The following is a 13,803-nucleotide window of genomic DNA, read 5'->3' on the forward strand; positions in this document are numbered from 1 at the left end:
TACCGCCGGCTCACGCAGAATCCCAACTATTACAATCTACAGGGTGTTACGCATAGGTGAGTTTGTTGTGTTATAATCTACAGGGATGTTGCACATAGGTCAGTTTTTTTTATTATAAACTGTAGGGTGTTACGCGTAGGCGAATTTGCTTTTTTAAAATCTACAGGTTGTTACACATACTTGAGTTTAGTTTTTTTTTTTTTTGTAACCTACAGGGTGTTGCACATAAGTGGGTTTTTCGCTTCGATTTTTGTGTGTGTGTTTTAAGAGTTTTTAAACTATAGTACGATGGAAACATTCTGAGTTTATATATGTTTAGCAAGTCTATATATGTGATTTTTTTTTTGACCCGTGGGGATCACGTGTGGCCGAGAGGCTAGGCGTTGCTACGGTTAGGCAAGAAACGCAGGTTCGAATCTCGCCCCGTGATCGGATTTTTTCTATTCTTTCAAAAAATTTCTCATTTATAAAAGCATTTCAATGCTATAAAACTAAAAATTAAGTCTATACTTATAATATGAAGCTGTACAGTTCGCTTGTTTGTTTGAACGCCTTTATATCCAGAAATCTTCTGGAGCGATATTTGAAATTGTCCTACGGTTGGATAAGCACGTGATCCCTGTATGCTAGAAGCTATATATGTCCAGTATAAAAAAACCTAATTAAGCCGCATTCAACTAGTCTACCATATTTTAAAAGAATCGCTCGGGTGGTACCAGCTTTCAATTACAAAAAAAAAATAAAAGAATCGTCACAACCGATTCACCCAGTTGAATGTTCTTAAAAGGTCTCAAATACTATATTCACTTGAATTGAAAACCTTTTTGAAATCAGGAGATTAGAAATTAAAAACTTTTCAACGGATTTTAAACGCGATTTATTCATTATATTAGTAGTCACGGGGAGTCTCCCCGTGACCACGCTCGCTGTAAAGTGTTCGAAACGTCGGGTTAATAATATAATGAAAAAATCGCGTTTAAAATCCGTTGAAAAGTTTTTAATTTCTAAATGTATAATACTCGCGTAAAACCAAACACAAGAAAATACTATCAGTAGATTAATTAAGGCATGTGATTTCCCCCCACCCATCAGGCACCTGTCGGACCACCTCTCGGAGCTGGTGGAGACGACGCTCACGGACCTCGAGCAGTCCAAGTGCATCGCGATCGAGGACGAGATGGACGTCCAGCCGCTGAACTTGGGCATGATCGCGTCGTACTACTACATCAACTATACCACGATTGGTGAGGTTTTGACTGAAGTGTAGGGTTACGGGTTTTGGGATTTGCGAATTGTCGATTTTACGATCGACGTCAATTTTAGCACAGTTTGTTTGTATATAAATTTATATTTATATAATTTGAAAGCGTATTAAAATTATTATTTTTTGGTATATAAATGTCTGTCGGCAGTGGCAGGTGTTTAGAGAGATCAACTTTATCGCAATTGGGTTTTTTGTTTTAATGTCACAGCGGGCAACTGAGCTGGTGGTTCGCCTGATGGTAAGCGATCACCAGCGCCCGTGAACAGAGCAGTAGAAGGTAGTGCGTATACGCTGTCCGTTTTTGAGGGGTAAGGGATAAGGAAAGGATTGACGTTTGGGAGAGAAGAAATGAACTGGGAAGGGACAGAACTAGAACTTTCTTCAAACTATAAGATATATATCTTTACTAATAATATTATAAAGCTGAAGAGTTTGTTTGTTTGAACGCACTAATCTTAGGAACTACTGGTCCGATTAGAAAAATCCTTTTAGTGTTGGATAGTCCATTTAATGAGGAAGGCTATAGGCGGTCCGTCCCGGCTTCGCCCGTGGTTCATGTATATATATAATAATATAATATAAGCCTTTATTTATTCCTTACTTATATCTAATTACAATTTTATGATGGTTGTAAGTATGGTTGGTATTGACAAAATCTATTATTAAATCTTTCTTTTATAATATTTTGTTGGTTTATTAGTTCAGCATGTAATTAAATATACTAAGGACCGCTTTTCGCGGTAAAAGCCTCCTCCAATTTTTTCCATTCGTTTCTATTTTTGGCTAATCTAGTCCACAGAGCACCAGCATGATTTCTGATGTCATCACTCCATCGAGTGATTGGTCGTCCTCTTTTGCGTTGTATGTAATATATATAAAGTTGTATGTAACATGTATATATATATATCTTAAAAATACTCTTCTTGCTTTCCAGAACTTTTCAGCCTCTCGCTCACATCGAAGACCAAGATACGCGGTCTGCTCGAGATCATATCGTCGGCGGCTGAGTACTCGGAGCTGTGCATCCGGCACCGGGAGGAGAACATCATCAAGGCGCTGGCGGCCAAGTGCGTATACTAGTCTCGATTTCTTTTTCCCGGCTTTAGCTTGTAAAAGGGTAGTTATAAAAAATCAAAAGTCTAGTCTAGTGATAAATTGCCATGAGCCTAGAACACGCCTCGTGGCCTTGGTAACGCGCAAGGGAACCGCAGCAGACGTAACTGTGTATAAAAGTGAAGTCCCTTGTCCCCTACTGGGGTATGGGGCAGATGATGTACATCTGTTTCACTGATCGATTTTCTTTATAGACAAGTAGGTGATCAGCCTTCTGTGTCCTGCCAGACCGAGACATCTTTTTTTATTGTCCCCACGGGGAATCGAACCCAGGACCTCTCGTTTCTACGCTCACCCGTTTACCACTGTACCAAGGAGGCGGTCTGTAACTGTGTATACCTAGTACATTATTTTATCATGTCGCCCCGTTGTTATGCAAAATGCGCGGGAGGCCGCAATAGCCGTAACTGTAAAGATATTCTATTGGTGTGTAAACAAGCCCCGTTGCTATGGCAAGCCGCGGGGTTGCCATAGCAACAAGGCGTGCATTGCATACAAGCCGTAACTATGTAAAGCTATTCCATTGTTCTGTAACGTGACCCCGTTGTCATGGTAACGCGCAGGGTGCCGCACAAGCCGACGAGCGGCGGCGGCGGCGGCGGCGCGGTGCGGTACAACGAGCCGCAGGTGAAGGCGCACGTGCTGCTGCAGGCGCACCTCTCGCGCACGCAGCTGCCGGCCGAGCTGCACGCCGACACCGCGCTCGTCGTCACCAAGGTGAGCGACGCGTGCTGCTGACACACACACTGACGCAGACAGACACTCTACTGCTCACACACACACTGACGCAGACAGACACTTTGCTGCTGACACACACACAGACGCAGACAGACTATTTGCTGCTAATGCACACTGACGCAGTCAAATACTTTGCTGCCGACAGTCACTGACGGAGACAGACACTTTGCAGCTGACACACACTGACGCAAACAGACACTTTGCTGCTGACACACACACACAGACGCAGACAGACCCTCTACTGCTCACACACACTGACGCAGATTGACACTTTACTGCTGACACACAGTGACGTAGACATACACTTTACTGCTCACACACACTGCCGCAGACAGACACTTTACTGCAGACACACACAGACGCAGTTAAATTGCGTTACTATAGTGTCAGAATCGTGAACATAAATAAAATGCACACATTCGCAGGCGATCCGGCTGATCCAGGCGTGCGTGGACGTGGTGTCCAGCAGCGGCTGGCTGTCGCCGGCCGTGGCCGCCATGGAGCTGGCGCAGATGGTGACGCAGGCGATGTGGGCCAAGGACTCGTACCTGCGCCAGCTGCCGCACTTCACCGCCGACCTGGTGCAGCGCTGCGCCGACAAGGTGCTCCACCAGACTCTCACTCTACTCTCTGTCTCTCTTTCTTTCTCTCTCGACTTTTTCTCCCTACTCCTTGCACACTCTTTTACCTTACATGGAGAACCATACAGATGAATGTATCTTTGCAATATATATTAGTCCGCCTTAATTTGTTTGAAGCAATAAGTATATTATTATATATAATAAGTAGATGTGAAATTCAATAAGTGTTTCTTGGTTTGCGCACTACACACTCCACCTGACTCGCGAGACATTACCTCTTATTACACTAGGGCCATCCATACATAATGTTAAATGAATATTAGGTTATTTGACCCCCCCCCCCCTCCACCCCCCATATACATGGCCTATTCATGAATAATCCAATATATATATATGTGTTGGCACGGTTGGCCGGTTCCAGGGTGTGGAGACGGTGTTCGACGTGATGGAGCTGGAGGACGGCGCGCGGGCGAAGCTGCTGCAGCTCTCCGCCAGCGAGATGGCGGACGTGGCGCGCTTCTGCAACCGCTACCCCAACGTCGAGCTCAATTACGAGGTGCGTGCTGCACCTTGTACCGGACACGCGATACCGGCTACGTTCGTGGTACTGGCCACGCGATACCGACCACGTGGTACCGGCCATGTGGTACCGGCCACGCGATAATCGTCACGTGGTACTGACCACGTGGTACCGGTCACCTGGTACCGGCCACGTAGTACCGGCGACGCGGTACCGGCCACGTAGTCTCTCTTACAAACTTAACCGACTTCGACGATGGAGGAGGTTGGAGGTCGTCGATTGCTGGTCGTAACGCTGGTTTGCGGTGCTGGTGTTGGTTTATTGTGTTTTCATACTGTTGGATTAATATTCTGTCGAATCAATAACGTTCAGACAGAGATGTCGCTTTTCATAACTCGTATAACGCTTTTTACAACAATCCGTGTTTGTCACACTAATATTATAAAGAAAGTTTGTCCGTTTGAATGTTTGTCCGTCAATCAAGCTGAAACTACTGAACGGATGTTGAAAAATTTGGTATATGGACATGGTATGAGCTGACTTTTGTGATAGGATACTTCAAATCCCGATTAAATGCTACCTTGGGATAAAACAGGAATCTCGGCACCCAAGCGGAGCCGGGGCGAGCGTCTAGTAAAATGATATTCTCCTTATCCAGGTGAAGGACGAGCGTCGGCTGCGCGTGGGCAAGCCGATCGTGGTGGAGGTGTCGCTGGAGAGGGAGGACGACGTGGTCGGACCCGTCATTGCGCCATTCTTCCCGCAGGTATGCAATAACTTTATGTAAAACGACAGATTTTGAGAATTTTTTTTTTTTTGTAAGAATAGAAAAAAATTGATCACGTGGCGGGATTCGAACCCGCGTGTTTTTTTTTCCGAATCGTTGCAACGCCTAGCCGTTTGGCCAAACGTGAGCATTTCAAAACTAAAATTTAAATTCGTGTAAAACGGTTTAAAATTTTGTTGGATAAAACTGGAAAAAGCTACAATGATAGATTGTAGATTGTCCCACTTGCTCTTGCACTGAGTATATTTAAGGAAGTTGTATTAAAAATAGCTTTTGCCTGTGACTTCGCACTCGTTAAATTCTGTAATTTAATAGATGTTATTATACATATAAATAATATTCCTCTTGAATCACTAACTATAAAAAAAAAAAATCCCATCAAAGTCCGTTGCGTAGTTTTAAAGACTTAAGCATACAGGGACATAGGGACAGAGAAAGCGACTTTGTTTCATACTATGTAGTGATGCGTGTTAAGAAAAAATTATCATTGCTTAACATCACTTTTTTATATATATAGATATAAATTTGTAATATTTTTTTTTATTTCTGCACAGAAACGCGAGGAAGGCTGGTGGGTAGTCATCGGAGACCCAAAAACAAACACCTTGCTGTCCATCAAGCGGGTGTCTCTAGGTCGCTCGGCTCGAGTCCGACTCGACTTCGTGTGCGGGAGTGCGGGCGAACATACATACACACTGTACTTCATGTCGGACGCTTACCTGGGGGCCGATCAAGAGTATAAGTTCACCGTGGATGTGGAAGATGCGAGGAGCGATAGTGATTCGGATTAGTTAGTTATTGATAGAAATAAATTGTGGATAATCTGGGGTGTTTTGTTTTCCTATATCCTCATTTAATCCAATGTATTGAATAAAATAGTCATCATCATCATCATTAGCTCATATATATTCCCACTGCTGCGGCTGGGACACAGGCCTCCTATGAGGGTTCAGGCCATAATCCACCACGCTGGCCAAGTGCGGGTTGGCAGATGTCACATGTCGTCGAACTTTTTTTGATTTTTGGACATGCCGGTTTCCTCACGATGTTTTCCTTCGTTATAAGCAGTGGTGATTTTATGGACATGTGCAGATAAATTGAAAAATCAATTTATTTCCTGCACGCTCGCCCGGTCTCGAACCCCGACTTATCGACTTGAAATGATTGAAATCCGAGGTTCTCACTACTGAGCCACCACTGCTTAATAAATGAATCTTATACCTTTAAACGAGCAATTCTTGTATATATATATATATATATATATATATATATATATATATATATATATATATATATATATATATAATTGGAATCTCGGAATCGGCTCCAACGATTTTCATGAAATTTAGTATATAGGGGTTTTCAGGGGCGATAAATCGATCTAGCTAGGATTTTTTTTTAGAAAATTTCATATTCGTGTTTTATTCGTGTTTTTTTTTTCCTGACATCTATTGGTGAATAATAATACTATTTTGCTTCGTAGATAGCTGGACAACTGAAATAATGTCATATTCGTGTTCTATTCGTGTTTTTTTTTTCCTGACATCTATTGGTGAATAATAATACTATTTTTCTTAGTAGATAGCTGGACAACTGAAATAACACATAGGCACTTTTTATACCGATATTCCTACGGGATACGGTTACGCAGCACGCTTACGCGGTTTCAACCGCGGGTCACAGCTAGTAAAATATTATGTAGTTATAAACAAATTGGTGTGAAGTGATACTTTTAATTATCACTAAATGAATTTAACCTAAAATTAACATTAAGTGTAAATTGGTGTGGTGTAAATTCACTACAGCAAGCTATTGCTTTGGTGCTAACCAAAATGTCACTAAATTATAGTACATACTAAATTGTGTCGACTAATTTAAATAATAAAGTAACACATATTTTAATTTATTTATCAGTTCATGTGACGCTCAACGGCGGCAGCTTAGAAAATATAAAGAAAATAGTTATCAAATCAGTTTTATCTATAAAATCAACAAAAGATATCACAGATGAATTGAGACCATGTTCTTTTGAAATCGCTTAAAAATTCAAAATGCTTCCTGCACTTTATCGCATGACAGCCGCATATATATATTTTTTTTAATTTTACAGCAAACTATGCTTTTTTACTAAAGGCTTTTACAAAATTGGTTTATTAGCACATGAAAGCTTAACCGACGGACAGAGGTACTTTCGGTTCATATTTAGATTTATAAGGACACAGATAACTTACTATGCTATTTTTTCCTGTTTGAAAATAAACCAGTACGAAGCCTATTATTTAAATATATTATTATTTTTACGAAAATACTAGCTTATGTGCTAATCCAGACTAACCTATGTCTCTACTAAATTCAGATTAGGTTATTGTTAAGATGTTTTAGCAAACAAACATCCATACATCCATCATACCTACATAGTAACAACTTTCGCGTTAATAATATTTGGATAAAAGTAATGAAGGAAACATCGCGAGGCCCGTGTTCCAACATTGAAAACATCTATATGTATTTTTATATATATCTATACTTATAATATATTTTTTCGACACATCGATTTATGAATAATTAATCGTTTGTCGTTCTCTATCAATGAACGATTCTCGTGACATTTTATTATAATGTCGTCCATGTCAAATTTTAAATGTCAACTAAAACAGTCTCGTCAACTGTTTACTGTCAAAAAGTTATTATAACAACAGACAACTGTAAACTGACATCAAAACATACTTGAAAACTAGAAATAAACTAGATTTCATAAACTTATAAATAATAACGTTATTATTTTATCATGTCTAAGACAGCTAATGTTGTAGACGGCGAAGCTTCAGAATCCGATTCGGAGGTGGAAGTTGGTCTCTCTCCTGTAAGAACTATTTGGTCACTATCTATCTATTTAAATGCATGTCTATAATCAGAATGCCTTATTATTTGTTTTTACTAATAAGTTTCTAAATTTACAAATGATTTTTTTTATGTAATGAGTATTATTAATATTTCAATAAATTACTTTCATTTTTGAAATCAGATGGATTTGATAATTGAATTTGCAACCTTGATGCTTTATTAAATTTAAACAATACTTTGAATATATTATAGTTTGTTAAACTACCTACGTAATTAAGTGTCTTAATATTTAACTTTTTTAAGACTGAAAATACATACTAAATTATATTCTAGGACTTGTCAACGAAAACGAAAGGATTCGTTATATCCGGGGAAGCACCAGAGTCAGATGATGGTAAATTTATTATACCTTTAATTTATTTATTAAACTTGTTTATGTATGGATATTAATGAAACAAAGATAAAATATTTTAGTACCATGCAATACATTGTTGTAGAAATTCTGTAACTAGTGGTCCATCCCTGCTTCGCCCAAGCTACATATATAGCCTAAAGCCTTCCTCAATAAATGGGCTAGCTAACACTAAAAAAATTTTTCAAAACATACCAGTAGTCCTTGAGATTAGCATGTTCACACAAACAAACAAATAAAATCTTCAGCTTTATAATATTAGTATATATAATGTAAAAAAACTGTATATTTTGATTGGAGACATTTTTCTTCTCTTCATAACACTCTGTTATGTTATAAATAATTTACTGTGGGACATTCACTACAACGCACCTAACTTTATGAATTGTGCAAAAGATTTAAGTTTATGTGGATTCAAAATGGGTCCAACGTTGCTGAAACCAATTTGAACAAATAAAAAAATAATCCACTTTCTAACAATTGGGCTGTCATTAAAAAAATGCCAATTTCAGATCAACATATTTTACAGAATCACAGCTCCAAACAAATGACAACAGTGAACTGGATGCTCCTCTCCATATATCTATGTACCCGCCATCATCACCCACTCGGATGATGTACAAGTCATTATTGCATCAGAAATTATGTGAGTACTAGCTGCACCCCGCGGTTTCACCCGTGTTAGTCCGTCTCCCATAGGGATAAAAAGTTGCCTATATGTTAATCCAGTTGTCCAGCTGTCTACGCACTAAATTTTATTGCAATCAGTTCGCAAATCCTTACAAACTTTCGCATTTATAATATTAGTAGGATATTAAACTAATATTAATAATATTTATAGTAGGATTAACTTGAAACTGAAAATTTCTCTTTCTGATTACTTAAAAGACGTGTAATGATAATTATAAAGATGAAATTGTTGAATATCCTACTAATATTATAAACGCCAAATTTTTGTAAGTATGCATATATGTATATATGGATGTTTGTTAGTTACTCCTTCATGCAAAAGCTACTGTACCGATTGCAATGAAATTTGGTATGTAGACAGCTGGACAACTGCAATAACACAGACATCTTTTTAACCCGATTTTGTGTTATGACGATTCAAAAGTGCTTCTTTAAGAAGTCTTATTTTAAATGTTTGTTTGATGCCCAAATAAAAGGTATCCTTAACTCCTTAAAAGTGAGGAGTCATCAGGATAAGCACCAAGTTCAATTGACCACAAACATACATTCTTACAATCTGTTGCATTTGATATAATTGTAAGATCTATAAATAATTTATTGAAAAATGTTTCTGAATTTCAGGGGAATGTAATGTATCATTACAGGCAACACTGGAAGGCTTAGTTAAACACACAACAGAGATATCCGTGGACAAATTGACCAAAGCTGATAAAACTTTGCTAAATGTGCAGGTATAATATCACAGTATTCATATAATATTTAGTGCGAGTTTTATAAAAGAAAATAAGTTTGAAAGCTTTTTGACTTTAACTGGACTTGATTATGGTATTTGTTATGGCAACAATAAAGTTGAAGTTAAGTAAAATATTGGCATACTTATTTGTGTTACGATTTCCGACCTAAATTGTGAAATGGGATTTTACTAAGACTCTGCTATCCATCTGTTTGTCTGTCTTTGAACCGTGATAAATAATTGATGCTTTCAGAGATTATCTATTTCTGTTGTATCTACATATTGTATCAATGGAAAATCTTCTATTTCTAAAATAGCACAAGCTACAACACCATCGAGTTTCGCCAAAGTCCGTTCAGTAGTTTTGACGTGATTGATTGCCAATCATATATCGAAACTATTATATATTTTATTTTAGTATGTAGCTAATATTGTGTTATTTTTCAGGAAAGTATGAGAGCTACAAACGCATCGTTGACTTTAGCCAGGGCGAGATTAAAACAGATCAATGCTGAATTAGAAAAAGTCAACTGTCACACAGCACTCCCTAATGTGAAGATAAAATAATGTTGTGATCAAGAAAACACATTCCAAAAGAAATATTATGAATATATAGGTACATAAAATATTTGAAAGTTGTTTAAATAAATTTGTTATGGATTTTGTTGTGTTTTAAATTTTTCCTCAAATCTTATATGTGAGACTAAACCATAAATATAAAGTTTGTCTTGTAACTGCCAAAATCGATTGTTATGTAAGTTCATTCGGTCTGAATTAATTTTTGATAAGTTTTTAATGATTGCAACACTGCCTGATAATCAGCAATCCATGTTTTATATGCATTGAATAAAATATATCTTAAATACTGCGCTCTAACTACTAATTAGATACAGCAAGATGCAATCACTACTAGCGAAAATCGGTTAAATGAGTCGGTTTAAAGTAGCTAAATGAGATGAGGGAATTTATTTATTTTCTCAGCCCAAAAGAAAATAAGCCTATAATATAAGCATACTTGTTTTTTTTTTGGCCAAGTAATTGATCAGCCTTCTGTGTCGTACTAGACCGAGACTTCTATTTTCCTTGTGAGTCGCTACCGGGCTTCAAACCCAGGACCCTTCAGTTCTACACTCACTTGTTAACCACTGTACCATGGAGGCAGTCATACATCTCAGTCTACCCAGAATGCCAACCAGAAACCATTGGTTTCGAGTTTGTATACCAAAATACAAGTAAATTCCATAGGGAATAGTAGTCTAGGAAAGTATAAGGAAATAAATAAAAAAAACTGTAAATATAATAAAAATTGTTTTATTAATTATCCTAACACACCGACAACACCTTTATATACAATATCAAAAACCGCTACACAGTAAAGTTAAAACGCCAGTTAAATACGATCACTTCACACCTTTGAGCATGATGATTTGTTATTTTGCCTCACAGAGATTATGTTCGCATGATTAAAAAATATATTATTTCTTAAAGGCAATGATCATTTATTTAACTATTTCGTTTATTTGTACACCATTAACAAAAGATAATAGAACACATATCGAAGCGATTAGCGATCGTAAAAACCCGCGTAAAATTCCGAGATTTAATTGACAGATGATTGTTTTTTTTTTTTCAATAACGATTTAAAGCCAAGGTACAACTTGTTTTTTTTGAGCTAATCAAAAGCAATGGAGATAAAGGTAATAGATTTTTTGTCAAAGCTACGTTATTTTGGTTAAATGTATCTATCTATATTATTGATTTGTTTTTCCATCGCATTTCAATTAAAGGGACATTATTACATTATTACTGTTAAGATTACAAGAGAAACCTCTGAAGAAAAAAAAAATCACGAATTAAATAAATAGTAACTATGAAGAGTATATGCAACTAAGAAGAGATCCAAAGATTAATAAATAATTAAACTTATTTTTGACGTTTGTTCATACATAAAATTTATAATGAAGCGCCTGCGTCTATTATTTATTTAAACTATATTTATTGTTGTGTATCATGTCAGCTGTATTATGTAAAAACAAATCAACAATGTAAAAATGGAACGCACGTATACACGTATGAAGGTAGCGTTCCATGCTTTTGAAAGTCCACAACAGCTGCACTAAGGCAGTGAAACTAAAAATCAATACAATTTAATTTTAGTCTTTTATTTAAAATACTATACTTTCATTTAGCCAATACATCCATAAACAATTTTCAGTACCATAGATAAAATTTTTATCATAGACGAAGATAATTTTCTAAGATAGATATTATAATCGAGATATACAAAAATAATACTTTTATCCATCATTTCTTTTGTTGTGTTTCAAGAACCATAGATTTGATTTAAAATAAATAAAACCAGAGCAAGATAGAAATAAATACATATCGAGGAAATAAAAATCAAGAATATCTTTCATTTTGAAAAGATGATTTTATTCCACATATAGATTAAAAATACTTTCAAAGTACGATATAACAATTTTTTTTTCATAATTTTTTTATTCGACAAATCCATGGCAACACAACCACGTATAATAACAATACTTTGCGATACGATGAAAAATCGTAAGAGTCGATACTTAATCGATTCCACTGTATTTATACGATTCGATCGATTTTTTAATGTTTAGTATTTTTTTAAACAGATTCATTACATAAGGAAACAGATAAGCGAGTAATAAATCAACCTAAACATTGAAAAATAAATCTCACGCGCGACGCACGATCTGTCGTTACGATAAATTATATCGTCACGTGTAAAACGTACAACCACAGACGACATGTTGAACTAGTTAGTGCTAGAGCAGTTAACATATCATTTTTTGACGTGACAACGTCTTAAATAAGGTTGCGGCTCGGAGTCACTCATGAAAAAGTGTAACGCCCGGTAACGTTACGATGAGTCACCGAACTATGATCGGTCCGCCGCGCGCGCAGCACTAGAGAATTAGGCGCATTGAATCGGCGCGTGCTTGTGTCTCTGTCTCTGTCTTTCTCGAGCGTTCTTGGCGTTGTCACGTAAAATCTTAGCCCGTAAAACCGACTTTACAAGCAACCATTTTTTTCATATAAAATTAAGCGCAAAGCTCCCATTTATGTTGAATATACTTCAGTCGGAGTCTTCAGAGGACGTCATAAGTATTAAAATATTTACTTGCAACCAATATTTCGACACATTATTCCATTTTAATATTTGTCTTCGTATTCTTCTCTGACTTCAATGGCAATATCGATTTCAATAATTTTTTTTATCAAAATGCCTTTAAATAGATTATATTCCCCTTTCGATTTGTAGATGGCGCTGTTATGCAATTTAATCACACAAGTAAACAAAGCCAGGGCGTCCGTACAATATCTTAATCACACGAAATAATTCTAATAAAAAAGGCCTTTCATAAAAAAAAAAAACTTTTTCACAACTCTTGCTGTTCACAGATACACTATCTAATCAACATAGTCTGTGGTCACGCATCGTCTATGGTCTAGACATCTAGCCGGTTTCCAGTCTCCATGGTGTGACGTGACGCACTAAACGTCACCAACTGTATCCTCCTCGCAGACAATCTGATAGGTGATCAGGTATTCGGGGTAGGCCTGGAAGTAAATATCTTTAGAGCTGCAGAATTTGCAAATGAGAAGATAAAAATTAATCGTACTTTTGGTTAGGTTGTTGTTGATTTTTGGAACTTGATTGATGCTTGTTGTAGTGTAGATTGAGTGCTATAGGCTGTATACCACGGGTGAAACCGGGGCGTACCGCTAGTGAGATTTGAATATAATAGTAATATATTAACATCGCATCTAAGTGTCATTATTTGTTTCATTAATCGAATGTATTTTATGCTTGAACTAAATATTTAAAGTGATTTCTTGAAACTAAAAATTCAATAAGTGTCCAGTTGGAGACCCTGTTGGGCCCTTGACACTGGATCGTATGCGATCTTCTTTGCGATGATCTTATACCTATTGGGAATTTCTTTGAGAAAGGCAGTAAATAATTTTTAAAATACTGCCTTTCCCGTACGTTTGGCGGATCTCAAGCAGCCCCACATACCAATCGGCCCGAAACTGGGTATCAGAGACCCAGGGGCTAAGTTTTTGTGATTTTTTTTAATTATAAA

At 37.1% G+C, this 13,803-nt stretch overlaps 3 protein-coding genes across 3 annotated transcripts in view; 2 read left to right on the forward strand and 1 right to left on the reverse strand.

Annotated features, from left to right (window-relative positions):
• LOC119839015 (putative U5 small nuclear ribonucleoprotein 200 kDa helicase) overlaps positions 1-5,827 on the forward strand; it is a 37,983-nt gene extending 32,156 nt beyond the window's left edge. The window contains exons 34-41 of the mRNA XM_038365183.1: positions 1-56; positions 1,093-1,244; positions 2,199-2,331; positions 2,941-3,094; positions 3,541-3,717; positions 4,118-4,252; positions 4,875-4,982; positions 5,558-5,827. Of these exons, the coding sequence (XP_038221111.1) occupies positions 1-56; positions 1,093-1,244; positions 2,199-2,331; positions 2,941-3,094; positions 3,541-3,717; positions 4,118-4,252; positions 4,875-4,982; positions 5,558-5,794 (1,152 nt within the window). The 3' untranslated portion in view covers positions 5,795-5,827. The remainder of the gene's footprint in view (positions 57-1,092; positions 1,245-2,198; positions 2,332-2,940; positions 3,095-3,540; positions 3,718-4,117; positions 4,253-4,874; positions 4,983-5,557) is intronic.
• Positions 5,828-7,749: 1,922 nt separating this feature from the next.
• Positions 7,750-10,271, forward strand: LOC119838997. The gene is made up of 5 exons (XM_038365166.1): positions 7,750-7,866; positions 8,181-8,241; positions 8,789-8,905; positions 9,571-9,680; positions 10,130-10,271. Exons 1-5 carry the CDS (start codon positions 7,792-7,794, stop codon positions 10,247-10,249), a joined length of 483 nt encoding a protein of 160 aa, XP_038221094.1. The 5' UTR covers positions 7,750-7,791; the 3' UTR covers positions 10,250-10,271.
• Positions 10,272-13,210: 2,939 nt separating this feature from the next.
• Positions 13,211-13,803, reverse strand: part of LOC119839016 (poly [ADP-ribose] polymerase tankyrase) — a 22,489-nt gene continuing 21,896 nt past the window's right edge. The window contains exon 24 of the mRNA XM_038365185.1: positions 13,211-13,276. Coding sequence (XP_038221113.1) covers positions 13,211-13,276 — 66 coding nt within the window. The remainder of the gene's footprint in view (positions 13,277-13,803) is intronic.

Source organism: Zerene cesonia, unplaced genomic scaffold (assembly GCF_012273895.1).
Source record: "Zerene cesonia ecotype Mississippi unplaced genomic scaffold, Zerene_cesonia_1.1 Zces_u007, whole genome shotgun sequence".
Classification (NCBI taxonomy): domain Eukaryota; kingdom Metazoa; phylum Arthropoda; class Insecta; order Lepidoptera; family Pieridae; genus Zerene; species Zerene cesonia.

Bases quoted from the DNA above. Each gene is read 5' to 3' on its own strand.
- LOC119838997 (XM_038365166.1), top strand. From the start codon at position 7,792: ATGTCTAAGACAGCTAATGTTGTAGACGGCGAAGCTTCAGAATCCGAT. The intron at 7,867-8,180 runs GTAAGAACTATT...ATTATATTCTAG, and splicing joins TGGAAGTTGGTCTCTCTCCT to GACTTGTCAACGAAAACGAA. The intron at 8,906-9,570 runs GTGAGTACTAGC...TCTGAATTTCAG, and splicing joins ATTATTGCATCAGAAATTAT to GGGAATGTAATGTATCATTA.